The sequence below is a fragment of the Monodelphis domestica genome, chromosome 1 (genome assembly GCF_027887165.1).
Source record: "Monodelphis domestica isolate mMonDom1 chromosome 1, mMonDom1.pri, whole genome shotgun sequence".
Classification (NCBI taxonomy): domain Eukaryota; kingdom Metazoa; phylum Chordata; class Mammalia; order Didelphimorphia; family Didelphidae; genus Monodelphis; species Monodelphis domestica.
Genome location: NC_077227.1, coordinates 530,183,000 through 530,210,680, shown reverse-complemented (window position 1 = coordinate 530,210,680; position 27,681 = coordinate 530,183,000). Strand labels below are relative to the sequence as shown.

The window sequence follows — 27,681 nt, the reverse complement described above, 5'->3', positions numbered from 1 at the left end:
ATTCCAAAACCTGAGCTCTTTTGGATTCATCACATTGCTTAAAAATTAATATCTACATGAAGGAAACAATATCAGTTTTGACTATCAACTAGAAAATGAAAGCACAAATTTGCATGGAACTGAACATTGTAAATGTATTTCTAAAAATGAAATCCTGTATACTTTGAGTAATTATTTAAAAATAATTTGTTAACAAAAATGCATATCTGAAATTTAAAAAAGATTTTGTATAGATGTATAAATTTATTGTCAAACATTACACATTTCAAAGAGGTAGTCCAAAATGTCTTATTTCCATTGGTACAAATTTCTTTTTATGAATGTAAACATTTTTACTAGAGCATTTACTGTTTTTTGCATTATTTGACAATATTCCATGTAGATTATTGTTTGTCAGATAATGATGACTCTAGGCTTTACCATAGCTCAGCCAAAATGTTGGTACCAGCTGTGTTCATTTGATGTATAATGAGGACATGACAAGTCTGTGCAGTATTCCAGTACATGGTTTGTCCTAATAGATGCTCAGAATGATCAAACACAGGTTGATGTAATGGCTAGTAATGATCTTTTTATTTCATTCTTAAATGACTTTTAAAAATGCTTATTGACAATTTAAAATTCATTACCAAATTTACTGACAATTGAATCAAATTTTAGAACTCACTTCAGAAGGAAAAAAAATGGTTGGACTGATTTTATTCCAATTAATTCTCAGTTCATTTTAGGTCAACAGTCTTGGAAATCTTGTTACTTTCTCTTTTCCTTTTTTGTTCAAATGGAACACTTGTAAAACAATAATTCCTTATTGTGAATAAAAAATATTCCAAGACCCTTATCTGTCATGTTTCATTCAGTGTTTTGCATTTTGTTGGGATTCTTGCTTTGAAACACATTTAAGTTTTTTAAAGCTATATTTAAAAAATAATCAGTTTGAGATAAAAACTTTTCCTTTTTTCTTGTAAATCAATGGTTTAATAAGTCCATAATTGCTTTTGTCTTAAAGTAATTTTTCATATCATATATGCTGATCATTTTGAACAAAAACATTTTTCCCTTATTAAAAAATTCAGTAAATCCAAAATTTGGTATTTGAAAATTATAGCATTGAAATTTAAAATAATTTGTATTTCCACACAGTAATAAATCATAATTTTATTCTTTACTTTCTTCTCACTGTTTTGAACTATTAGGTATAGAAAATATTAAGGGGGAGAGGCTATATTATCTGAATTTGTTTCCAGGAACATTTTGGTATCCCTTAAACTTATTTCTATTTAGAACTTTAGTTTTTGACTTAAAAAAAATCTGATCTGATCCTACCAGTAGAGTTTACTCACTATTAGGAAACAGCTTGGAGTGAGAAAAGGGTATGGTAGCAATAGTAGTTTCTTTTGGCCCCATTTAATCTTCCGGCTTTTATTTCCTTGTCCTGGATCAGTGTGCTTTTCAACATTGTGTGTGTGTGTGTGTACATGCATATTACCCCCTCCTGTCTTCCCTTCCCTCTCACATTCCTACACTATATGATATTATTTTTGATTTTATGTTTTTATAATGTTCACCATTCTCTCTCTTTTTTCTTTCTTTTCTTTTTTTTCCTTTCTTCTTTTCCAGAAGGACATTGAATTTCCTAAAGGTGTTAAAAGTTTCCAGTTTAATATTTTTGACTGGTTTTAGAGGTGTCACAGTAATTTCTGTTCCATAGATTAAATCTTCAGTCCTAGGATCTCAGCTAGGAGAATTTGAAATATTATTTATTCTTGTTAAAAGGCAAGAAAAATATGAGTTAACTTTTTAAATGATGTAATTATCTAGACTTTGCATTTCTTTTAGGAGGAAGTGGCTATCTGGCAGGGTTGCAGAGGTATTGATGGGAGGAATTTTTGGTTCTAGAGTTTTAGATTTTTAAAGTGTTCATAAACTTGAAGATCTTGGAAAATATGTCTATTGATTTTTTATATAGTATACTCAATTGCTTCTAGTTTTATTCCCCTCCAAAATCATTCTGTGAGTGACCAATGGTAATAGTGTTAGGACATATTCAACTAGAGAAGGAAATCATTAGACAATTGCACACATTCCTAAGTATGAATAATGTTACTTAAAATAGTGTATCAAGTAATTATCTCCCCCTAATCTATGTATTAATGTTTCTTTGGTACCTTTACAGTAGTGGGATTAGTAATTAGGTAAATGCTTAATCATTTCCCTTCTTTTTAAACATGGTCTTATAAAAAATTACATTCTGCAAGGGGCATGCGGTTATCATAATTGTTTTGTGAAACTGATAAAAAATGATTGCATAGATTTCAAAAAGAAACAGGCTGGTACCTTTACTAACTTTAATTGTGTAAACTAAACTTGCTATTCATATTTCCCATTTTAATTTAGAAAAAGGCTAACATGTTGCATTTGCAGAATGAACTTCTAAATGTCCAATCAACACTGAGTATATTGGATTATCTATCATAGCTTCTACTGTCACTTATTTTAATTAAAATTTACAACTTTTTATTTACGTATAACCTTTACTTAGTTTTGCATTTGTAACCTTGAGACTTGGTTTCATCAGTGCCTAGATTTACTGGGTGAGCAGATGTTCAGCAAAAAAAAAAAAATCATTTAATTTTATTCTTGTATTGTCCATTCCAACATGTGAAAGTCTCATGTAGATTAGGCTATTTTTCTCATTCAACTAAAAAGCCATAAGTATATCTTGGGCTGTTGCTGGTTCACAAGTTCACAGTGCAGTACTTCTGAATAAGGGGAAGATAACCAACAAAAAGTGTTTAAGCTTTTTCTTTGAATTTTGCCATTTTTATTTCAGTTGCCTCGAATTTGAGGAGTAGAAAGAAAGGTACATCATTTTATGAAGTATTTGTTACTTATGCACTTACACGACAATGAAAAAAAACTTGCTTTTGACAATTAAAAAAAATCTTGTGTGTAGCTCTTATTTTATTTTGTAGGAACAATTTTATTTTCTTTTGTGCCTAATCTCTTTGTCCCTGTACCTTTGTTCTTCTACTTTAGCCTCCTATTTCCCTTATTTTCTCATACTTTCCTTGAAATAGGAACTCAGATACTTGTACTATGCCACTTTTAGGTGTTGAGCAAATACATTTTTATAATTGGGACATTATTATTATATTATCTATTATTAGAGTAGGAAGGGAATTTAGATTTTTAGTTTAATTTCCTCAATTTATAGATCAGAAAATTGAAATCTCAAGATCTGTTGCCTTGTTCAAGGTCCTACAGTAGATTAATGGCTCAGTGAAGGACTAGAGTTTGTATTGCTGTGATTTTTGCCAGCTTATTTAACTTTTTTTGGCCCCAGTTTCCTGTTCTCTACTGAAGGAGTTGTACTCTATGACCTTTAAAGTACCATTCAACTGTAAAGGTAATATCTTCATCTTAATGGTCTAGTATTTTGTCCATTCTCTCTGACTACATCTTTTAAATTGTTTATTCTACATGTAATATACTGTATGCTTAAGATGGGAGTTATGAAATCTCTTTACTATTTTGTTCCATAGCATTTATAAATAGTATCAAGTTAACACGTCAACATAGAATGCCTTTTATTAACAGTGTTCTCTCTGATATACAAAAAATGTTTCTGCCCTGCAAAGATTTTAAAAAGTGAATTCAAATTATAATAAATGAACATTACTCAAAAATTTTTCCAATTATTTCTCTTCTGCTATAAAAAATCTTAAAATGTGAATGTGCCACTTTTGAGCTCTTATAAAATAAATAATCTGTATTCAGTTATATTTTTCATTAAATTTTTTAATCTGACATTTGTTCTCCCCCATTAAAATATGAGCGCATTGAGGGCAGGGATTGTTTTTGTCTGTTTTTGTTTCTTTATCACTTAGTGCAGTGTCTGGTACATAGTAATCAACAATGGCTTTTTCTGGGATCCAAGCTTGATGATGATAATTATACAAAATTTAGTTGCATTAAAATTCTTTCACATATTGTGTACATGGTATATATTATTTTCTAAGTTTTGCTTGTTTTACACTGTTAAAATTAATTGTGGGTTGGACTTGAATATATTATTAATTAGGTGGTCGCCAGGGATTTAATTTCTAAATCCCAAAATAAATTACTAAAATAAATGGAATTTATGGTAGTTTATTTATAATATTTACAATAGAAGGAAGATATTAAGGAATGAAAGAGAGAGAGGGAGAAAACTCTGGCTTCTTTTAATACCAATTAGAATTTCTAAGCCCCAGCCAGGGGAAGGTAGTCTCAAGAAGTGGGGCCTTTCCTGGAGACTTCCCACCTCCAGGAAGGCAGGGTCACTAAGTCAGCTTTTTACTCTCCAGTGAAGATAGTCTTAAAGAAGTCTGGGTGTCTGCCTTCCGGTTGCTCCTCCAAGTCAGTGCCTGAATCTCCAAATGAATGTCCGTTTTTCCCTTCAGCTCCGAGTGACTGATCCTTCACTCGAAGCCCGGGTGACTGTGTTTTCAGTGTTTTTTCCCTCTATTTAAAGACATTTTTCTCTTGTGTCACCTCCTATAAATTTTCATGTTTACCAAGCACAGCATACGCTTTTCTCCAGAACTGCCCACTCTTTAGTTCTCACCTTCTCTGGTTAAATCATATCTTTTTGGGCTACTTAACACTTCTTTTGTTAAGTTCACCTTTTGTAGTTACTTAACACCTTTTTGTAGTTAATTCACCTTTTGTAGTTACTTACCACCTTTTTGTAGATAAAATCTAAAGATAGATTGTAGCCTACAATTCTAAATTAACTATAAAGAAAGCGCTAAGTACCTTCATTGTTACAATCAGGAGATTACAATTTTATCTTCACAATAAAGAAAGAGCTAAGTATCTTCATTGTTACAATCAGGAGATAGCTAAATCCAATCTTCACAACACTCTAAGTTTAAATTTTCTCTTTTCATAAACTGGGCCTTAGTTTTTTCTTATCTGGAAAATAAGAATTTTTGATTAGATAATCTCCAAGGTATTTATTAGCCATAAATCTTTGATTCTGTGATGACATCCAGAACCATAATAAAATGTTCATTCCTGACTTCAGGTCTAGCACTCCATCTACTGTGCCACCCAACTGCCAATAGAAAAATTATTTGTCAGGAGAATTTCTTGCTAGCAAGCTCTATGACGTGTAGTGATTTGTGTGTTTACTACTTTATCTGTTTATTTTGATTCAACTTTCCACTCATGAGGGAGAAGGTTTTGGGAGAACTGGGAGAAGAAGGAAAGAGTTCAGCTGAATACAATGGAGAAAAAAATGTATAGGTAATCTGAAGGGCTTTAGAAAAGTTTGGGAAGAAAAAAGTTGGAGAAATTAAGGAAAATTTGAAAGAGAATGATCTCCAGGTACAGTTTCTATATCTAGCTTTTATTAGAGAAGATTGAAGGTATGAGTTTTCTTAGGATTAGGGAATGGAAATGAGAAAATAGGTAGGTGCAATAGCCAGAAGAGAAGGTAAGTGAACATACTGGGGACAGATCAAATTGGCAGAGTTTGATGAATGGTGGGTGAGAGAAGGTTGACAAAGAGAGGGGAAACTATATGTAACTTTGGAGCTGCTGTAGAAATGAAGGAAAGACTATAAATATCTGGCTTGATGCATGGGGTATAAATAATCACAAATGGATCAAAAATCTCAATGATTATAGAGATTAGGGTGGGTTGTACTGTGATTTCTGTTGAGCTCATAATATTTTACATTTCTTTCAGAGCCAAATGACTACTAAATTTCAAGTGTAGACTGAGCTGTCTTACTGAAGAGAATGTGAAGGGGCTTGAGAAATGTTTCCTTTTTCCAAGGTTCTTGGAGCAATGAAGTGCTCCTTAAAAACAATAAAAGTGGGACTTTGGTTGAGAAGAAGTTGGAGAGGGGAAGAATTAATACAGAGGAGGAAGAGAAGGAAAAGGATAAAGGTACACTTGGAGATGTAAAAATAAACACAACAAAAACAAAACAAAACAAAACAATCTGAGGTTCTTCCTGATAAGGAAAGAGCTGAGTACTCTGAGAAGGAACCAGTAGTTTACCCTGTAGGTAAGGACCTAGTGGAACCACATGTAGTGAGGGTCAGAGGAAGAAATGAAGAATAATGATGTTTGGTGATTTCCACTGGGGCAGCAATTTGTTGACCAGATAACAATAATAGTGAGTTATGTTGCTTTTTTGGATATATATCTCTGAGATGTAACAAAGGTCTTTCCAGTACTTATTTCTTTAATTTTTTGAAATTTCATTCTTTTAATATTTCCCAATTATATGTAATTTTTAAATTAAAAAAAATTTTAAATTTAAATTTAAAAAATTAAATTTTTTAAAATCTGAGTTCCAAACTCCTTTTCTGATATGCCCTCTCCCTCCCTTGAGAAGAAAAGAAATTTAATATCAGTTATATCTGTGAAGTCTGTAAAACATTTCCTTCTTAGCCATATTGCAAAAGAAAACAATAAAAAAATCGAAGTAAAAACAAAACACTATGCTTTAGGTGGTATTCAGTGTTCATCAGCCCTCTTGGGGTAGATAGCATTTTTCAGTATTGGTTCTTTGGAATTGTCTTGGATCTTTGTCTTTCATAATTGATCATCCTTAGAAGATAGCTGTTACTGTATGCAGTGATATTCTGGTCCTGCTCACTTCACTTGCCATCAGTTCAAATAAGTCTTCCTAGATTTTTGGAAACCAAGAGTTCAAAAAAAAATCCCCTCCAGCCCCAGATTCCTGCCTTACTTCTAATTTTGGCTACATTGGTTTTGTTTGTGCAAAAGCTTTTTAATTTCATGTAATCAAAGTTATCCATTTTACTTCCTGGGATACTCTCTCTCTCTTGCTTGGTCATAAATTTTTCTCTTATCCATAGATCTGATAAGTTGTATTTTCCCATGCTTCTCTAATTTACTTAAGATGTTACCTTTTATGTTAAGTCATTTACCCATTTTGAGTTTTTCTTGGTATACAATGTGGGATGCTGGACCTTGCCTAGTTTCAGCCAGTTGCTTGCCAGTTTACTCAGCAATTTTTTTTTTTCAAATAGTGAGTTCTTACCTCAAAAGTTTGAATCTTTGAATTTATCAAAAACTAGTTGACTATTGTCATTTATTACTGTGTTTTACATGCCTAATCAAATCTACTGTTCTAATATTATTTCTTAGCCAGTACTAGATCTTTTTTTTTTTGGCTTTCTCTCCCCTTTCTTTTTTTTTTTTTAATATTATTTTATTTGGTCGTTTTCATACATTATTCACTGGAAACAAAGATCGTTTTCTTTTCCTCCCCTCCCCTTCCCCCCCCCCCCCCCCCCGCCTTTCCCTCTCCCATAGCCGACGCATGATTCCACTGGTTATCACATGTGTTCTTGACTCGAACCCATTTCCCTGTTGTTGGAGTTTGCATTATAGTGTTCATTTAGAGTCTCTCCTCAGTCTTATCTCCTCCAACCCTGTAGTCAAGCAGTTGCTTTTCAGCGGTGTTTTTACTCCCACAGTTTATCCTCTGCTTGTGGGTAGTATTTTTTTTTAGATCCCTGCAGATTTTTCAGGGAAATTGCATTGATACTAATGGAGAAGTCCATCACCTTCGATTGTACCACAATGTATCAGTCTCTGTGTATAATGTTTTCCTGGTTCTGCTCCTTTCGCTCTGCATCACTTCCTGGAGGTTGTTCCAGTCTCCATGGAATTCCTCCACTTTATTATTCCTTTTAGCACAATAGTATTCCATCACCAACATATACCACAATTTGTTCAGCCATTCCCCAATTGAAGGGCATCCCCTCATTTTCCAATTTTTGGCCACCACAAAGAGCGCAGCTATGAATATTTTTGTACAAGTCTTTTTGTCCATTATCTCTTTGGGGTACAAGCCCAGCAGTGCTATGGCTGGATCAAAGGGCAGACTGTCTTTTATCGCCCTTTGGACATAGTTCCAAATTGCCCTCCAGAATGGTTGGATCAATTCACAACTCCACCAGCAATGAATTAATGTCCCCACTTTGCCACATCCCCTCCAGCATTCATTACTTTCCATAGCTGTCATGTTAGCCAATCTGCTAGGTGTGAGATGATACCTCAGAGTTGTTTTGATTTGCATCTCTCTGATTATAAGAGATGTAGAGCACTTTTTCATGTGCTTATTAATAGTTTTGATTTCTTTGGCTGAGAATTGCCTGTTCATGTCCCTTGCCCATTTGTCAATTGGAGAATGGCTTGATTTTTTGTATAATTGATTTAGTTCTTTATAAATTTTAGTAATTAAACCTTTGTCAGAGGTTTTTATGAAGATTGTTTCCCAATTTGTTGCTACCCTTCTGATTTTGGTTACATTGGTTTTGTTTGTACAAAAACTTTTTAATTTGATGTAATCCAGATTATTTATTTTGCATTTTGTAACTCTTTCTAATTCTTGCTTGGTTTTGAAGTATTTCCCTTCCCAAAGGTCTGACATGTATACTATTCTGTGTTCGCCTAATTTTCTTATAGTTTCCTTCTTTATGTTCAAGTCATTCATCCATTTTGAATTTATATTGGTGTAGGGTGTGAGGTGTTGATCTAAGCCTAATCTTTCCCATACTGTCCTCCAATTTTCCCAACAGTTTTTATGAAATAGTGGATTTTTGTCCCAAAAGCTGGGGTCTTTGGGTTTGTCATATACTGTCTTGCTGAGGTTGCTTGCCCCCAGTCTATTCCACTGATCCTCCTTTCTGTCTCTTAGCCAGTACCAAATTGTTTTGATGACCGCTGCTTTGTAATATAGTCTGAGATCTGGGACTGCAAGACCCCCTTCCTTTGTATTTTTAGTACTAGATCTTTTTGATGATTACCACCTTATAATATAGTTTGAATATCTGGAACTTCTAGACTACCTTCTTTCACATTTTTAATTGATTCCTTTCATATTCTTGACCTTTTGTTCTGCCAGATAAATTTTGTTATTTTTTCTAGCTCTATAAAATAATTGGTAGTTTGATTCATACGGCACCCAATAAGTAAATTAACTTAGGTATCATTGTCATTTTTGTCATATTGGCTTTTCTTAACCATGAGTGATTAAAATTTCTCTAATTGCTTTTTTTGTGTAAAAAAGTATTTTATAATTGTGTTCATATAATCTCCGGATTTGTCTTGGTAGATTCCCTAAGAATGTTATGTTATCTAGTTGTTTTAAATTCAATTTCTTTTACTATCTCTTGCTGCTGGGTTTTGTTGGTAGTATATAGAAATCCTGATGATTTTTATGGGTTTATTTTATATATACTGAAACTTTGCTGAAGTTGTTAATTGTTTTAACTGGTTTTTAAGTTGATTTTCTAGGGTTCTTTAAGTATGCCATTGTATCATATGCTAAGAATGGTAAATTTTGTTTCCTTACTGTTTCTTTTTATAATTTCAATTTCTTTTTCTTATTGCTATAGCTAGCATTTCTAGAACAATATTGAATAATAGAGCTGATAATAGATATTCCTACACCACCCCTGATTTTATTGGGAAGGCTTCAAGTTTATCTTCATTAAAAATGCTTGCTCTTAGTTATATATAAATAGTACTTATAATTTTAAGAAAAATTCAATTGATTTCTATGCTTCTTAATGTTTTTAATAGGAATAGGTGTTGTATTTTTCTTAATTTTCTTTTTTCAGTTATTTGTAGAAATAATTTTGACCATTGTTTTGTGACATGTAAATGGAGATGGAAACAAATGTTGAAGGAGTCATATAAAAGGTAGGAGAACAATTGGCAGCAAAAGATGACTCTCAGGGCAGCTAGGTGCCTCCAGTGAATAGAGAATCAGACCTGGAGATGGGAGGTCCTGGGTTCAGATCTAGTCTTTGGCACTGCCTAACTGTGTGACTCTGGGCAAGACTCTTAACCCCCAATTGCTTAGTCTTTACTCCTCTTCTACCTTGGAAATATTCCTTAGTATTGATTCTAAGACAGAAGTTAAAAAATAAAGCAGGCTGTCTTTGAGGGGGTAACAGTATTGAGTGGGTCGATTGAGGTACCTGTAGTGATGAATGAAATACATTCAGAGAATTAAAGAATCAATTCTTCCATGTTTCATATCTATCCTTGGGAGAAACTTAAAAGTAGGAAAAAGAAAGTAAAGAAGATGTTCTAAAAAGGAAGAAGCCTAGCAGTAATTACTAGATCTTAGATTCAGGAAATCCCATCCTATTTATAACTGATTTAGGGAGCACCAAATAGTTGGAACACCATTCTTTTTAATAACTCCCACCAAAATCCTAAATCAAAGGATGATGAATGTTTCACCTTAATTTCTACTCAGGTGGAACAAACTATCCATCTTAGCTGGTTCCTTGTCCTATTAGTCTGGTCACCTGATACTCCAAACTAGGATGAATGACACAAAGACAAGAAATGTTGAATAACAGAATCACAAATATGTATTTAGTAACAGAGATACCCATCCAAAAACTGTAATCCTCACAGTAAAGACATTAAAAGACCTCTGAAAGAGCCAGTAGCTCAACTGAAGGTCTAATATTTCAAAGGTCCTGATATTCATCCTCTAATTCAGGAAACAACCCTCTCCCACTTGTCCTAAGTCATCATCAGGACAATTACATCATTGTATACCCTGTGCCACAAGAGGCAAGTTCAGATACCCTTATTCCCTCAAATATTAAGTTCTTCATTTCCAACTCCCCTAATGCCTTGTTGACCAATCAAAAAGGAGTCAGGTGGATCAAGACACCAAGGGTAGTGGGGCTGTAGGGAATACAAAGAGTTTAAGAGAAACATATGTATACAAGTCTAGGAATGGATCTAGAAAATGGAAATTTTAGGGTAGGAGAGATTTCCTCATGACTGAAATAAAAAGGAAATAAGTCATAAAACATGAGAGCTTCATGAACTCTAAAAACAGAAGAGAGTTTTGATGACTTTCCAGCCAATTTTTCACTTCAGTGGTCATGTATAAAAAGCAATGTCAGTCTTGAGCCACATTCACAGAGCTCCCTGTCTCTGGCCATGGCTTCATTTTAGAATCTGCATTGTGACTCTAGGACTACTTGATCTCAGTGTTTTTCTAGATCATGTCATGTAAAGTGTTGTATTTGTTCTTTCATCTGATATGAAACATTGAAGGCTGATATATTCTTGTCAATCAATGTACATTGATAGTTTTTGACATGGGAATACTTGTATGTTTTAAAATCAGTTTGGCTCTTGTAATATCTAGATAGATGATCTACAAAAGATGTAGCTTCTCTCTATGTGATCTCTAGTTCTGTAACAAAGTCCTTAGTTCTGCAGCATTCTCCTGGATGGATATACAACAGTTTCTCTTCTCTATTCTGGAAATAAAGACCTCTACCCACATTTTGATCATATTATATTTCTTGATCAATAGTTGGATTTTAGCTGTTACTTTTTCAGTTATGCTCACCAATTGCTGTTTGCTTTTATCATCCCTTTAGAAATCACTGAAATCTTGGTGTCCTGGAAAGACTCTTTGCATTTATCCAACGTTCTCTTCAGATTGAGGCCATTGGGTCCATCATGACTTTTGGTGAGGAAGGTTGGATCAGAAACAGAGAGATTCATATCTGAAAGAATCTAGGTTAAATCTTGGTTGTTTAAGATGATCTTCAAATTATCAAGTTCTAACAACTTCTTTAGGAAAAAATTGGACACCAAGTCTTATGTATTACATTTGTTCTGCTCCCTAAAGAATCAGCTATGAGCTCCACTTCATGATTGTAGAAAGGGAGAAATGAATATGATCCAGCTTCATTCGTTAGACCATAGGCATGCTAGACCACATACATTCTAATGGGGTCTCTGAGGCAGAAGCCTGGAAGAACAAGGAATGTGGCAAATTTTAGTTTCTCTTTGATCTCCGTTGATCTGTCTCTCTCCCTAATATCTTGTTCCCTTCTACCACCTAAAAACCCTTCTTTCCGTGTTCACTTTCTTGATTGTCTAGTTTCCTAAATGTCCAATTTTTCAAAGGAAAGATAACTGAGTCTGAAAACCATGGGCTGGTGAACTTGATTTTGATTCCTGGAAAAATCCTTGATCACTATGAAAATGATTAGTAAAAATCTAGAAAATAAATCATGGTCACAAAGGCCTATCATGTTTTCACTAGCAGCAAGTTATACCAGAGTAATCTTATTTCCTTTTTTGACAAAGTTATTTAAACTGATAGGGGAATTCTATAGATATAGTTTATGTAGATTTTAGCAAAGTATTGCAAAATATGTGAACTAGACAATCGGATGGATTTGGAATTGGTTGAATAGTTGGACAAAAAGAGTAGTCATTAATGGTTTAATATCAGTTAAGCATGTTTGAAGTGGTGGACCCCAAGGATCTGGGCTTGGCCATTTTGCCATTTAGCATTTTAATAAATGATTTGGATAAGGGCAAAAGTGACCTCTACAAAATTTTCAGATGCCATAGTCTAAGGGATAGCAATTAGCATCCTAAATATATATTTCTTGTCTAGAGTTTTATAAGGTGAAATTCAGTAGGGATAGTTATAAAGTTTTACATTTGGGTTTTGAAAAATCAATCGCACAAGTATAGAGTGGGGGTGAAAATTTTAGCAATCTAAAAAAGATATTGGGGTTTTAGTGGATTCAAGCTATCTATATCAGCAATGATGTGGCTGCCCTGCCACACAATCATTATAATCTTGTATTACATTCAGAGAAGTATAGCTTTCAAGAATAAAGAAATTGTAGGTCCTGTTTTATTCTGCCTTAGTTAGACCACATCTGGAGAATTATGTTTAATTTTAGATGCCACATGTTAAGAATAACACTGATAAGATTGAAAGCATCCAGAGGAGAGTAACCAGTGTGCAAAGGGCCACATTATGAAGTTTGAACGAACCGGGCATATTTAATCTGGAGAAGAGAAAACTTAGGTTGGACTTGAAAGCTGTCTTCAAGTATATGAAAGGATATCATGAGGAAGAAGAATTAGATTTGTTCTATTTAGCTCCAGGAAAATGGACCAGGAACAAATGGGTAGAAGTTACAAAGATACCAAATTGGGCTTAATGTCAGAAAAAATTTCCTAGTAACAAGAGATATCCAAAAGTGGAATATATTGCCTTGGATGTTGGTGGATTTCTTCTCATTTGGTGATATTCACACAGATGATGGGTGACCTCTTGTATAGTATAATTTTTTTGTTATTCTTTGAGCTTGGTTTGGACTAGATGGCCCTTGAGGTCTCTTCCAACTTTAAAATTCTGTGATGTGAAGTAAAGTGTTTCATTTCACCCTCATGCCTTTTCTCTTGAATTCAAGATTGTAAGGATGTTGCTGTGATTGCTAATGAGCTTTGTTGGGTTAGAATTAAAGGACAAGTTGCTTGGTTAGTGGTATTCTGAGCAGACTTTGAGATGAAAACTGACTTTTAGGAGGGTCATGCTGTAGAGGCAGAAAGATTTAGGAGGAAAATATTGCGAGGGTGGTTCTAGGTGAACTAAGTTAGTATTAAAGTTTAGCTTAACTTAGAAGGAAAAAAGTAAAAATGATTATTTTCTTTTGTTGTTATAGGCTCCAGATAGGATTTTGTGGATATTAGATGATGAATGAACAATTATTATAGATTAAAAATGAAATTAAATTCTTTTAGATTACTTAACATTTTTCAAAATTGTTTCATAAATTAATTTTTTTTGGCTTTCGTCTTATATCTTGGACTCATGTTACTCCAGCAACCAAGTGAGCAAGAAAAAGAACATTGTAGTCAAAAGAATAGAATTTTGTTTTCAAAGCAGCTTGACTTTATCTTATAAAATCAGTCAATCTACAAACATTGATCGGATGCCTACTGAATGCCAGGTTATAAGTTAATTGAGTCATATTGGTTTTTGTCTTTGTATGCTTCTTGAATAGCACAATTTCTTGAACTTAGCAGAATTTTAAATGTTTGTGGAATGTGCCTATTACAGAAGAATGGAGAAAATGGTAGCAACTTACATCACACTTAGCATAAGAAGATTCTGTGGTAAGGTAGGTAAAGAATTTGGCAAATATCAACTGATTGAGTTTTATACATATCCATTCATGATCCCAGGAGATCATGATCCTTAGGAGATGGGGTTATGGTGCAGTGGAAAGAATGCTACATTTGGAGTCGATCAATTAGTCAACCACTCAATAAAATATTAAGCCCCTACTATATTTTAAGCATTATGCTAAGTACTGGGGACCCAGTGAATGAAATAATTCCAACATGCAAGAAGCTTACATGCTAATGGAGTACACATCAAACATAGATAAAGCTAAAGAATAAATGTAAATATATATAAAGTAATTAGATAGGAGGTAGATTGGAAGGGAGGGCACTAGCAGGTAGGGAGATCAGGAAAAGTTTCATGTAGAAAATGATGCTTGAGATACGTTTTAAAAGAGGGACCCAGTGAGTAAAAGGAGTTGGATTGAATGTACCCTTTGTTACTCACTGTGTAACCTTGTCATTTAACATCTTTGGGCTCCATTTTCCCTATTTATAAAATGAGGGGCTTGGACTAGAACATCTCTAAGACTTCTTGTAGCTCTAAATTCTATGATTCTCTAATTCTAAATTAGTTCTTAGACTGTTACACCAAGGGGGCAGGAAGCCAGTTCAATAACATGTAAAAGTTGATATATATGTTAGGGAATGGAGTGGATAGAGGGAATGATAGGGATTAGGATCTGGGACAGTGAGAGTTTGAAAAAATTAGGAACACGTGAAAGATCACAAGCTAAACCTTGCAGATAGATAGGCAGCCCGTGTTCTTTGAAGAAAATGTCTTCTGTAGAGAGAAATGAGCTGTTAGCTCTCTACATAAAACCCCTAATTGTAGCCTCATTGTAATTGTGTGAGCTAGACTTATTGCTATGGATATTTTAGTCTGTGAACCCATATAGAAGTTACATTATTTAGTAGAGAAGCCGTGGTAGTAGTGAAGAGGGAACTGCACTTAGTGTCAGAAAACATAGGTTTGAGAATTTGATTACTGGCCTTTTCTGATCCTTTAATGTAAAATGAAGATAATATTTGTGCTACTTACCTCACAATTCTGTTTTGAGAAAAAAGATGAGATGTACATAAGATGCTTTGTAAACCATAAAGTCCTATTATTTCATCATTATTACTGGTGATTTTAAATATTTAAATCTAGATATTTTAATATGATAATTTTTGTTTTTTCAAATTTTCTTCCTGATCCAGATATCAATCATTGTTTTGACTAGTAGAATTATAAATTATAAAATCACAGAATTTTGAGTAGGAATGGATTTTAGAAACTGATTTCAACTCCTTTATTTGATAAATAATGAAACTGAGATTTATCAAAGATTTATCAACTTGTGGTGGGTCATACAAGTAGTCATTATCGAAGAGCCTGCACTGTTTTGAAAGTTTCTTGAGATCATAGATCCTATCCCTTGTTTCTTTTACACCTTCCCATGATATCCTGTAAGGCAGGAACTGAGTATGTGTTGACTGACCTTTCCCTTAATAAGTAGAGGAATAGAAGGCCTAAGCCTACCAGGAATTGGCTTCTTCCTTTCCAGGATGCCATTTTTCTTAATCACTTATCCTGTAGGATTTTGACTGATATGGCTAAATCAAGGGCCTTAAGTTTATTCCAGAGCTCTACTCTATTCCTGATTTAATTTTAGGTGCATTGTGAATCAACATGGGTTGTTAAGAAAAAGCTTAACCTGCCCCTGGACAATATGTTCCTAGAAGTCAATTCTAGGAAGTCAGATGGTTTACTGGTCAGAGTAGGCCAGTACTGTTTTCTAGAACTTAAACTGGAGTTTTAAGGAACAAGTCTAAAAAATGTATACTTTCTCCACAGGTATATGTACTGCTTAAAGTTCCATTCTATATATTGAGTTGCATGCAACCCACATTTTTCAATACCTAAATGGGTAAGAAGTAGTAATTTAGTTTCCCAAATAAAACCATCAACATTTGGCAGATGACATTCTCTTCCTTTTTGCCTGAGGCTTATAAACTTTTATTGGAAACATGCATACTGTTTAAGTATTTAGAATTTCAGCAAAAAATAGGTAAACATTTTGGAAAATCTTTTTAAAATGTTTATATCGAAATTTATTCAACAGGTGACTTAAACTGTATTCAGATAAAAATAATAATATTCCATATAAAATGTTTCTTTGAAATAAATTTACCTGGTAGCACAATCAGATAAAAATCTTTATGGAAATGCTTGATAGAAATCTTTTGCTTATATTTTGAATGGTGAAATTGAAATCACAAAGAGAGCATGTTATTTTTGAATAAGTAGAGGCATTTTCTAACTGCTTGTCTCTTGGGCACTTATGCCATCATGGTAAATTCTTACTAATAGTCTTTGAACTTCTTTCTCTGTCCTTTTCTTCCTGGCCATATTTTGCTGCTTTTAGCGCTTCAGCATGGAAGGGATCTCAAATGTCATTCAGAATGGCTTCCGCCACACCTTTGGGAATTCGGGTGGAGAGAAACAGGTGCTCGGTTATCTTTATTTTCCTTCATTCTCTGCTTGTTGCATCTCTGTGTAAGTCAAGATCTTGAAGCCATTAGTTTTATTAATTAACTAAGATCATTACTTATATGGAAAAAGTGGAAGTTCAAGCAGATTTCAATACATTTAATTCTGCAGAATTTCTTGAGTGAGTCTGTTTTTTTAAGGATAGAATATACCCCCCACAAAATGACCTCACATTTGATATAGAATTGTAGATTTCATGCTTCAAACAATTAGGCATTTAAAAAAAAGTAAAGGAGAAGGTGCTATTTCCTATATGTAAAGAACTACAGATAGCATGATATTATGTTTTATTAGAAAAAAATAGCCAAATGTCTTTATTGTTTGATTTGGCTCTTAAGGGAGCTTTTTTACACATATATGTACACACACATTTAGATGGATCTTTTCATCTTTTAATTGTACTAAAAGAAGACAGCATAGCTTAGCTATATGTAGATCATGGTATGTTAAGCAAACTCTATAACCAGACATTTTCTAAATTAATTCTGATAAGTGAAGATTGGGGACATATGGATCATCTAGTATTTTTTTAAAAGAATTCAGATTTTTCAACATTGTGTACAGCTTATTGACATTTCATATGACTTTTCTAATGCTATCATTTTAAATGCAGAAACAGATTTTCATTAACAAGAGATTTTTAATGTCTAATTTTAAAGAGAAGGAATTTTACATTTGGCTCTTGATTAATAGTTGTAGCTAGAACTCACCCTATAGTTATTCCATATATGGCTCTTGGTCAGATAGGATCAGAGCCCAAGGGCTTTTGAGGGGGAGAGGGGGTGCATATCTCTTATATACTATTTGAGAAAGAGTGGCAAGTTCAGGTCAAAGAGTCAAAGAGGGCAGCTAGTAAGTTGCATGCATGTGGTTCAGAGTGGGGCTGATTGAGAGAAGATGTTAACTTTACATCTCTCAGGGTGGCTTCAGTTACTCCCAAACTTATTCCACACCCAGAATTGGGATCAAGTTTGCCTGAAAGACTGTTTGTGCTTGAATAGTTTGTATTTACCAAGACTGGTGGTACTCTAATAGGGACAAGGTTTCCTGCAATGCATTGAAAGAAATGATGGGACAATAAGATGATGTCCTTTTGTTTTATTTGTGTGTATGTGTGTATGTACATATGTGCATGTGTGTTTTACAAAGAACCACCTTTAGTTGTGCCATTAAGAATTACTATGAGGAAGTTCCCACCAGAAAGAGGGTTTGTAGGTCTTTGTGGGGGGTCTCCCTTAAAGAGAGGGGATTTGAGTTGCTATTAAATAATTTCTTTCATTTCAAGCAAAAAATTATGACTAGAATTTAGTTAGTATACTAATGCTGTAAGAAATACAATGAAGTATATACAATGAAGAAAAGGCACTGAAGTTAAAAGTCAGAGAAATTGCATTTGAATCTTCCTTACTACTTTTGTGTGACCTTAGGCAAGTCATGTTACTCTTTGGGCCTTAGTTTCCTTATCTGTAAAATTATAGAGTTTGGACTAGATGATCCCTAAAATGCCTTCTAGCTCCAAAATTTTTATCTCAGTGTATGAGTTAAATTGTCAATTTATTAAGTACCAAGTAAAAATTGAAAATATAATACAAAGATTTTTGTCATCATGGAAGAAACAAAGTGATTATTTTTAGATTTTGTGGATTTAGGATATAGTTAATAAGTGTCTAATTTGCCTAAAAATGCCTGTCTTATTTACTCCTCTGTAGGTAAGATGTTCTTTCTCTTTTGTGACCTTCACATGATTTTAACTACTTCTGTAATTAAGAAGCAATAACAATACCCTGTCATTAATTTTAAGAAAACATTTGTGTTAGCTTGCTGCAAATACTGGTGTATGGTATTTTTACCATTGTCATTTTGTTCTTTAAAAGAAAATGTAACAAATCAAATAAGAAAGGCAAATACTTTATATGTATATATATATATGTGTGTGTGTGTGTGTATATAAATATGTATATATACACAGTGTTAAAGATGGCACATGTGCAGGTAGGATCAGGGACTAGATCTGAGATTTAATTTATATAGGAAACTTTCAGTGGAGAAAACCCCACTTATACAAGTTAGCACTTTCTCTGTAACTGGTTTATACAGATGTCAGTAAACATTTTACTGGATATCTGCAAAGAGAGAGAGCTAACCTTTTGCTTTATAAGTGAACAAATTGACTTTATATACACCAGGAAATTTTTCAATAACAAGTATAAAATAACTGTATGAAATCTAATAATAGTTTTCTTTGAAATAAATTGTTTTTGTTAAAAATGAGAAATTGAATAGTACAGCTTTTATTTTTAATTTAAAACTGCACATATAAGTTACTTTTAGTAATGAGTTAATGCTATAAAATAATTAGACTGATTGCTAACTAAATGGATTTTTTGCAACTAAATATAACTAAAGTAAATTTTCACTTCACTTGGCAGTACTTGACAACAGTTATTCCTTATGAGAAAAAAAATGGACCACCTTCTGTTGAAGATCTTCAAATATTAACAAAAAGTAAGCACAGAATATTTTTAAAATTACTTTTTAATATTTTTCCATGTTTACATGATTGATTTTCTTTTCCTCTCCTCTTCCCTCCCCATTCTCAGAGCCAACAAGCAATTCCACTGGATTGTACAATTGTTATCACTTGACACCTATTTCCATATTATTCATTTTTGCTATAGAGCAATCTTTTAAAGCCTAAACCCCAAATCACATAACTAAATATACATGATGTCATATGACACAGGATATTTTAACTATTAACTTTTTAATTCTTTTTGACCCCTCAAGTCTTTGCTTCCATTTAGTGATGCTTTTATGTCAGTTGGAAAAAGAATTGCTGAAAGTAATAGATCAAAAACTTCCTCTGCATCTAACCACTGAAACTGTCCAGCTGTGGAAAGCCATTTGGAGGAACCTAGGTCTTTGCTGCCTGGCAGAGTATATTGTCTCTCTATGGTTTTTGATCTGTCAGAAAGAATATACCTAGAAATGAGAGGTCCTGTTTTCAAATGTGACCTTAGATACTTTCTAGCTATGTGACCATTGCCTAGCCCTTCTTCTTGCCTAGCCTGCTCTTCTGCTTTGGAATCACACAGGTAAGAGTTTTAAAAAATAAATAAGAAAGAATATAATGCATCTACTTACTGTGGATAGTGCTGAGGGTTTGTCTCTCTTTTCTGGAGAAGTTTCTTTAAATGCTTGGGAGTGAAGGCTGGCAGTTTTTTTTTTTAACATTTTTTGAAAATTTGTTCTTTCTTAATTACAAGTAAAAAGACATTTTAACATTCTTTTAAAAAAAATTTTGACTTCCAAGTTCTCTCCCTCTCTCTAGCCCCTCTCTCCTCCTGGAGAAGGCAGTTTGTTGTAGATTATACATGTTCAGTTGGGTGCAACATATTACCATACTCTATTGGCCATGCTACAAAAGAAAACATAGAACAACAACAACAACCCCCCCAAGAAAAATAAAGTAAAAAAAAGTGTGCTTTGATTTCCATTCAGACTCCATCAGTTCTTTCTTTGGAGATGTTTAGTATTTTTCATATCAGGCCCTTCAGAATTATCTTGGGTCATTGTATTGCTGTTGTTCACAGTTGAATAATGTGCAATATTGCCATTACTGTATATGTTGTTCTCCTGGTTCTGCTCACTTTACTTTGTATCAGGTCATATAATCTTTCTAGGTTTTAAAAAAATCATCCTCATCAGAATTTTTATAAGATAGTAGAATTCCATCACAGGTATATACCACAATTTTTTCAGTCATTCCCTAATTGGTGGACATCTCTTCTATTTCCAATTCTTTGCTACCCCCAAAAGGAGTTACTTTAAATATTATTGTACACAGACGCTCTTTTTCTATTTCTTTGGGTATAGTTCCAAATTGTTTTCAAGCATTGTTGGATCAGTTCACAACTCCACCAACAGTACATTAACATCCTTGTTTTCCTATATCTCCACCAACATTTGTCGTTTTCTTTTTCTGTCATATTAGCCAATCTGATAGGTGTGAGGTAGTACTTCAAAGTTGTTTTATTTCCATTTCTCTAGTTAATAGTGATTTGAGAGTATTTTAAAAATATAATTATAGATAGCTTTGATTTCTTCTGAAAATTGCCTATTTATATCCTTTTACCATTAGTTGGGGAATGAGTCATATTCTTATAAATTTGACTCAGTTCTCTATATATTTAAGAAATGAGACCTTTATCAGAAAAATTTGCTCTAAGTCCCTTCCTCCCCATTTCCTGCTTTCTTTGTAATCTTGGTTGCATTCATTTTGTTTGTATAAAACCCTTTTTCATCTAATGTAATCAAAATTATTCGCTTTACATCTTGTAATGCTCTCTGTATCTTTTTTGGTCATAAGTTCACCTCTTTTCCATAGATATGACAGGTAAAATGTTTCATGCTCCCCTAACTCGCTTATGCTGTCACCCTTTATGTCTAAAATCATATACCCATTTTAACCATATTATGGAGTATGAGGTGTTGAGTCTATACTTCGTTTTCACCAAACTGCTTTCTAGCCTTCTCAGCAATTTTTGTCAGACAGTGAGTTCTTGTTCCAAAAGCTTGGCTCTGGATTTATTAGACAATAGATTACTATGGTCATTTTCTACTGTGTGTTTTGTACCCAATCTATTCCACTGATACATTATTTTAAAGTTGTTTGGAGGGCAGTTGGGAGAGGTCATGTGAGTTCCTATCTTTACTTCTCTATCTTGACTCTACATCCTAAGGCTAGTAGTTTTTAGAAGTACTTTTTCTCCTATGAGAATTCAACATAAACAGAGCTATCTTAAAGCTGAAGTGTGTACTCCATGGCTCTTAGGGAGAGAATCTGGATGCCATTACTTCAAGTTTCCTGTTCTCAGGAAAGATAAAGGATAGCCTCCATAAGATTCATTTGTCAGTTAGGTCCATGAGTGCTGAAAGTTAATCATGATAGGAATCATTATCTTAGGCATATTCTTGAGACTGATAGAACTGCCATTTTTTTCTGTTTAAAACTTTGTATGGGAGGGGATGTGAGAAAATAGGTACATGAATGAACTGTTGGTGGAATTCTATATTAGTTCAACTATTCTGGAGAAAATTTGGGACTATGCCCAAAGTACTATAATATCCTTTGTTGACCCAGCAATATCACTCAAAATAAAAAAAAAAGAATTCTTATGTATGCACTTTTTTTTAAACAAAACAAATGTTATCTGAAGCAATCTAAGAAAAGAAAGCTTTGTTATGTTTGGAAGTTTGTGTTGGTTTCTTTGGGGTTTAATATAGAAGATAACAGGTTATCCAAAGCAGTGAATTCTGCTTCCTACTTTTGGACTATACTTAAGATATCATGAAATTGGAATAGGGCCATCCTCATGTAAAGGCCACTGAGCTCCCTTTATTGTAAGAAAAATGTGAGAATGATGTATAGTGTTTATTCTTTTAGTTTCTAATAAAATTTCCTGAAAATTCAATTGAGCAAGCAAAGTAGTCTCTGTTCTCAAGGAGTTTGCGTTTTATTCCATTTTAGAATAATGTTTCCCCAAATCTTCAAGCACAGACAATATTTAATTTGTTTTTGAATCCTTAATGCCTATTATGACACCAGACACACGAGGAGGAACTAAAAATGGTTATTGATTGATTCATTTATTAGGTATATGTCTAATTCTTTAGATATCTGAAAACCTAATTTCTTTTAAAAATAATTATGTTGCATTTCCAGCTTTCAGAATGCCTTGGAAAGCATATGCTGCAAAAATTTACATACAGAGATGCATCACTGGAAATCTGTGGCTCCATGCAAATAACATTTTCTCTCCTTCTGCCTTTGTTTTCCTTATTATGCCTTTAAAATTCAGAATTACAGGAACAACTCTCAGGTTGCAAAATGTTATTGTCTGAACAAAGACTTATCCAAACACTCTGTTTACAAAGTATGTCTTTTCCTCCCACCATAGGTAACCGAAATGGAATATGGTTATGTAGCTCAATTATGTTTAAACTTATGATTGATCATGTATTATTTTTTGTCCAATTGAAAGTTGTCTTTTTTTTTCTTTTTGGACTTATTGTAGTCCTTCATGCAATGAAAGAGGACAGTGACAAAGTTCCAAGTTTGTTAACAGACTACATTCTGAAAGGTGAGTATATACAATAGTAGGAACACATTTGAGTTTTTCTGGTAGGTAAGTTAGAGATATCTTGCCAATAGTTTTTTTAAAAACCTATTAATCTAGAAAATACCTAATATTGTTACGTGGTAATATACCATTAATTTACAATACTAATACCTTGGGTTATATTTACATTTTTAATATTCTAATGGGTTCAGGGTCTATGATAAATTATGTAGTTGAATATTAAACAGATATGACAGTGGGAGGAGGGAGGAGGAAAAAAAAAAGGCTGTAGCCCTATTGATCATGTAAGAAGGTGGCCTCAGTGATTCATGAAGATAGTAATCCATGTCATAAAGGAATCAAAATGGCTACATACGAGGAGACATAAAACAGAGAATAATATGTTACAATTCTTTTTGGCAAAAGAGAACTCCAAAGAGAAACCCCGGTGATTGTTTAAAGGGATTAGGAAAAATCCAAAAATAGACTGAAACTGAGGCATAAATGTTGACAGCAAGGTCAAAGTGATTGAGAAGAGAAGAGAAGCCAGAAAGGATCATTTATAGAAGTTAAGGAAAGCAATTTCAATGTAGCTGCAAGGTCAGAAGTTGGATTTTAAGGGCTAATTGGAGAATTAATATAGTAGCATAGAAAACGAAAATTCCTCTCATAATTAAGCTTGAAAATATACTGTTTATTTATTTAAATACTCAGTCGTCAGATTTGCAAGGTGTTGCAAAATTCATGTTGTGATTTTTTTGTCATAATAACATAGGAACATTCCACTTGAGGTGATAACTTCTTCTTCCCTGTTAACTTCATTCACCCATAAAGTGTTCTCCTAGCCAGCTTAAGAAGATTGAACTTCTTCTCTGGTCATTAGATATCCCAGGAAGGACTTCTGTGTTAAAAAAAGGGGAAATATGATGAAATGAGTCAGATGGTAAATCTCACCTGCATAAATAAAACATAAATGGCCTTTAGCCATAGAGATTCTTGTGTCTCTATAAATTCACAGGTTGACCATTAGTAGGTCAACAGAGTGGGGGGAAATTTCCTGATTCAACATGCTAGTCATTTGATGCTATTTTTTTCTGATGCAGATTTCTTAAAATTCTGAATATTTTTTGTACCTGACATCTTTGTTTGCTTTTGTGTTCTGCTAGCATTGGTATGAAAACGGGATTGTTCTGAGGTTTGTGTCTTCTTGATGTGATACAGGAATGAGAAGAATATAAAGAACATGTCTTAATTTCTAATTAAAGTAGTCACATAGGGTACTGCTATTAGGAATGATGGTAAAATGAGCTTTTAAATCATTCTCTAAATTTTAATATTTGACTGAAAAGGAAGACTTTTATGATCAGGATAGCATAGTGCTCTAGGAGAAGTAATTTTTTAAATTCCTTATTCTGGAAAATATAGTACTATAAATTTCACCTATACTGCACAATTTGGTGAAACCACAACTTATATTTTGCATCCCTCCTGCTCAAGCAAATGGCTTCTACCTTTTATTCTTATATTCTCTTAATAACTGCAGTTGCCTTCGATAAAATGTGCATGTACATTGGTTTTGCATTTGCTTTCTTTGTAAGGTCTGGGTGGAAAAAGAAGCTATGAGCTACTTGATTTGAAGTAATAATGTAGTCAGAGTAAATAAGGAAGAGAAACAAAGAACAACATACAAATTGTGCAGTGGAGGTACGGGATTGGTTTGAGATGTATAAGCAGTACTTTTCCACCCATTATGGAGATGCACCCTTGCTTCAAAGTTTGTCTCCATGGGGACCAGCTGGGGTGCACTTTGCCAGCTGGGAGAGAGTAAGGGAGCAGGGGAACTCTTCTTCATTCGTTTGTTCTTGGCTTGTTAACTGATATTGACAGATGTGGCTTTTTGGCTAAATACTCATCTAATTAAAAAAAAAGCTGAGAAGTGAAAGAAGGTTCTAATAAAGATATGAAGAATGCCTCAATTAATTGTGCAGCCGACCTGGAGGAAGGAATAGAAGCATGGGCCAGTTAAGCAGCTTTTTCCCATCCCTGTGTAATTGTCCAACTTGCCACCTTTGCTATCCAAGTGGGCAGAAGGCAGGCAGGTTAGGAGGAATGGCTGCTGCTGTGCCATTCGAATCTATTATGGTAATAAAAATGTTGGCAGAAATTTTGCACCCTTCTTTTACCACATAAGGGATCTTCCTTTGCTTTTTTTTACATACCTTGCAGTATAAGGTTGAAATTATAGTTGTTTCCTTTTTATAGTGATCAATGAGACATGGCCTTTAGGTTACTCATTTCTGGAAAAATCTAGTTTACTGTGTTTTGATGTAACTTTTCATTGTGGGATCTAGCCCTGTGAAATTGTTTCACTGTGCTCTGTAGATTACAGTAATGATGTTTTAGTTATGATAAGAGTAGAACCCAGGGCTGCCATAGTCTTATATCTACCTATTTACCTATTTATGTATCTTTATTTTTCAGTTCTATGCCCTACATAGAGGAGTAGCAGTTCACCTTCCTTGGACATCAAGCTAAATCACTGTTAACATTATCCTGAAAGCTTATCTATATTTACCTCCCAGCGATGGAAATTGCAGCACACTAGCACATGATGATAAGCATCAGTATTAATAGGCATTGGCTCCACTCATATCTTGTTTTGAACCAAGAGAAATTTTCAATCATGAACATGATTTTTTTTTTTTGCTAATCTATTAACAATGATCAACTATCCTTTGCCTTCAGGAAAGTAGAATAATATTAATTATGTAGTTCTCTTTTAACTGACTTACATTCAGACTATGAGTTTATAGTGGTTTCTGGACTTCAACTGCACTGAAAAACGGAGCCTCAAGTGTTGAGAAATTTAATCTATGTTCTCCAGTGATAGCAGGAACCAATACCAACATTTTTTTAAAAAAAGAAAATTAGTATATTATCTGCCAGTATTGTATAGATATTGAATATTACAGAGCTTGCAATGCTTTTAAGGAACCAAAAGCAGGCTTTTTTTCCTTTTAGTTACTATTTGGTGAATGAGAACAATCATCATGATATTGAAGATAATTGTGTAGTTTGCTATTTTTTTTAACCATTGGTTTATTTTTAATATTTAATAGCCATTCACTTCCAGTATCTCTTACTTTTAAATGTCTTGTTCCATGTAATTCTATTTGAATTGTGTGGAAATGCACTTTAAGAGGAGTTCTCATCCTTTGTGGTGCTGGAGAAATAATATTCTACAGTATTGTCCGTGTCTCTTTCAATGTGGTATGATGGTATTTATATTCATTCATATTTTCTTAAAGCATTAATTCTACTCATCCCTGGATTATTACTAATCCAGAGGACACATTTGCCAGTCCAAGTAAGCCAATGTCATGTAATAAATGTTTTAAAAAACCAACTATAAGATATTTTCAAGTGCCTTATTCTAAAAATGAAAAATTCAGACTTTCTGTGAGGATTTGATATCTTAGTAACTCGTCTTTACTTATCTGTCAAATTTAGAGCTTCAACTGAAGAATCCCATATGGCGAGGGAAGGTTAAGGAATCCATGGTTTCTTCTAGAAAGGTACCATAGTAAAGTCTTGCTCATTTCTTAGCACTGTGTGGAAAAGCTGGAGCAGATACTATAATATTTTTAAAGTGTCATAACTTTTTATGTGTATATATATGACACTATGGTGTAGGTATGGGTGTTTTCATGTCTTACGGCACATAGCTATTCCTGATGGAGCTGCTTCTGGATAACTCATCCTATGTTAGTGGTTGGATATCAGAGTCCCTTTATATTGAATTTCATTCATTCAGCAAGCATGTAGTAAGTGCCTAGAAGAGTCAGGCCCTATGTTAGGTACTAGGGACATAAAAAGAGATATAGAACAGCTCATGCTCTTAAAAAAAACTCTTATTCTAGGGAGGAAAATAACATGAACACAAAAAAGTAAACAAAATATGTGCATAGTAGATATAAAGTCATTTGGCTTGGAGGGGAGGCATTAACAACCTCCTGTAGGAAGTAGCATTTGGGCTGAGATTTAATGGAAGGTAAGGATTCTGTGAAGGGAGGTAAGGAAGGAATGTATCTAGGCAAAGAGGATAACCTTATATGATGGTACAAGACATGTATGAGGCAGACCAGGTATGCCAGTTTGGAATGTCAGGTATGCGAAGGAGAGTAATATAAAAGTAAGCATGTAAAGGTAGGGCTTGAGCCAGATTGTCTAAAAGTCTAAAGGCTGAACTGAGGGTTGGGTTTTTTTTTTTTAACTTCAAGTCAAGAGGGAGCCACCAGAGCTATTTGAGTCGAGTTACAGGGTCCCGTCCTCTAGAAATATCAACTTTATGGAGGCTGGATCAAAGAGAGGAGACTTTAGGCAGAGAGACCAATTAGAAATTATCGGCAAGAGTTAAAGGGAATGGTAGCCTAAGCTATGATGGTGGCCATGTGATTGAGTGTAAGAAGATGGATGCCAAAGACATTGTAGAGCTACAAATGAAAAACTTGTCAATTTTTCAAAGAGGTTATGAGACAAGCAAGAGTCAGGGACAGCTTCAAAACTGTGAACATGTGTGACGGGAAGTTCTTTCATCATGATAGAGAAGTTAGGAAGAGGGAAGGCTTTTTTTTTAAAGAAAAGATAAGTTTTGTTTAGGATACCTTAAATTAGAGTGTCTTTGTGCATATAGTTGGCAATATATCTAACAGGCATTTGGTCACGTGGGAATAAAATTCAAGAGAGAGGCCCCAATTGGATATATAAACCTGAGCATCATCTGAATAAAGATAGTAGTTGGGCTAATTGGAGTTCATGAAATTGCTGAAGGAGGATAGAGAGAAAAAAAGATCCCCAAAAAGATCCCCATGTAGGGATGAGGCAGGATGACAAGCCAGTGAAAGAGAATGAAAAGGAAGGACTTTCCTTCTGATCTATATTCATGATGGCTTCACCAACTTTAATAAAGTTAATTGAGCCAGCCTAACTTACAAAGCTGCTCTATTCTC

At 33.8% G+C, this 27,681-nt stretch overlaps 1 protein-coding gene across 3 annotated transcripts in view; it reads left to right on the top strand.

The window, feature by feature from the left end:
- Positions 1-26,078, top strand: part of FEZ2 (fasciculation and elongation protein zeta 2) — a 75,827-nt gene extending 49,749 nt beyond the window's left edge. Inside the window, exons 6-9 of one of the 3 annotated variants that reach the window (XM_001371641.5) lie at positions 16,426-16,506; positions 18,980-19,055; positions 22,628-22,693; positions 25,154-26,078. In XM_001371641.5, coding sequence (XP_001371678.2) covers positions 16,426-16,506; positions 18,980-19,055; positions 22,628-22,693; positions 25,154-25,170 — 240 coding nt within the window. In that variant the 3' untranslated portion in view covers positions 25,171-26,078. Of the gene's footprint in view, positions 1-16,425; positions 16,507-18,979; positions 19,056-22,627; positions 22,694-23,838; positions 23,865-25,153 lie in introns of those variants that run through there. The other 2 variants (XM_056813269.1, XM_016428256.2) reach the window with 2 other exon arrangements.
- Positions 26,079-27,681: the final 1,603 nt, after the last annotated feature.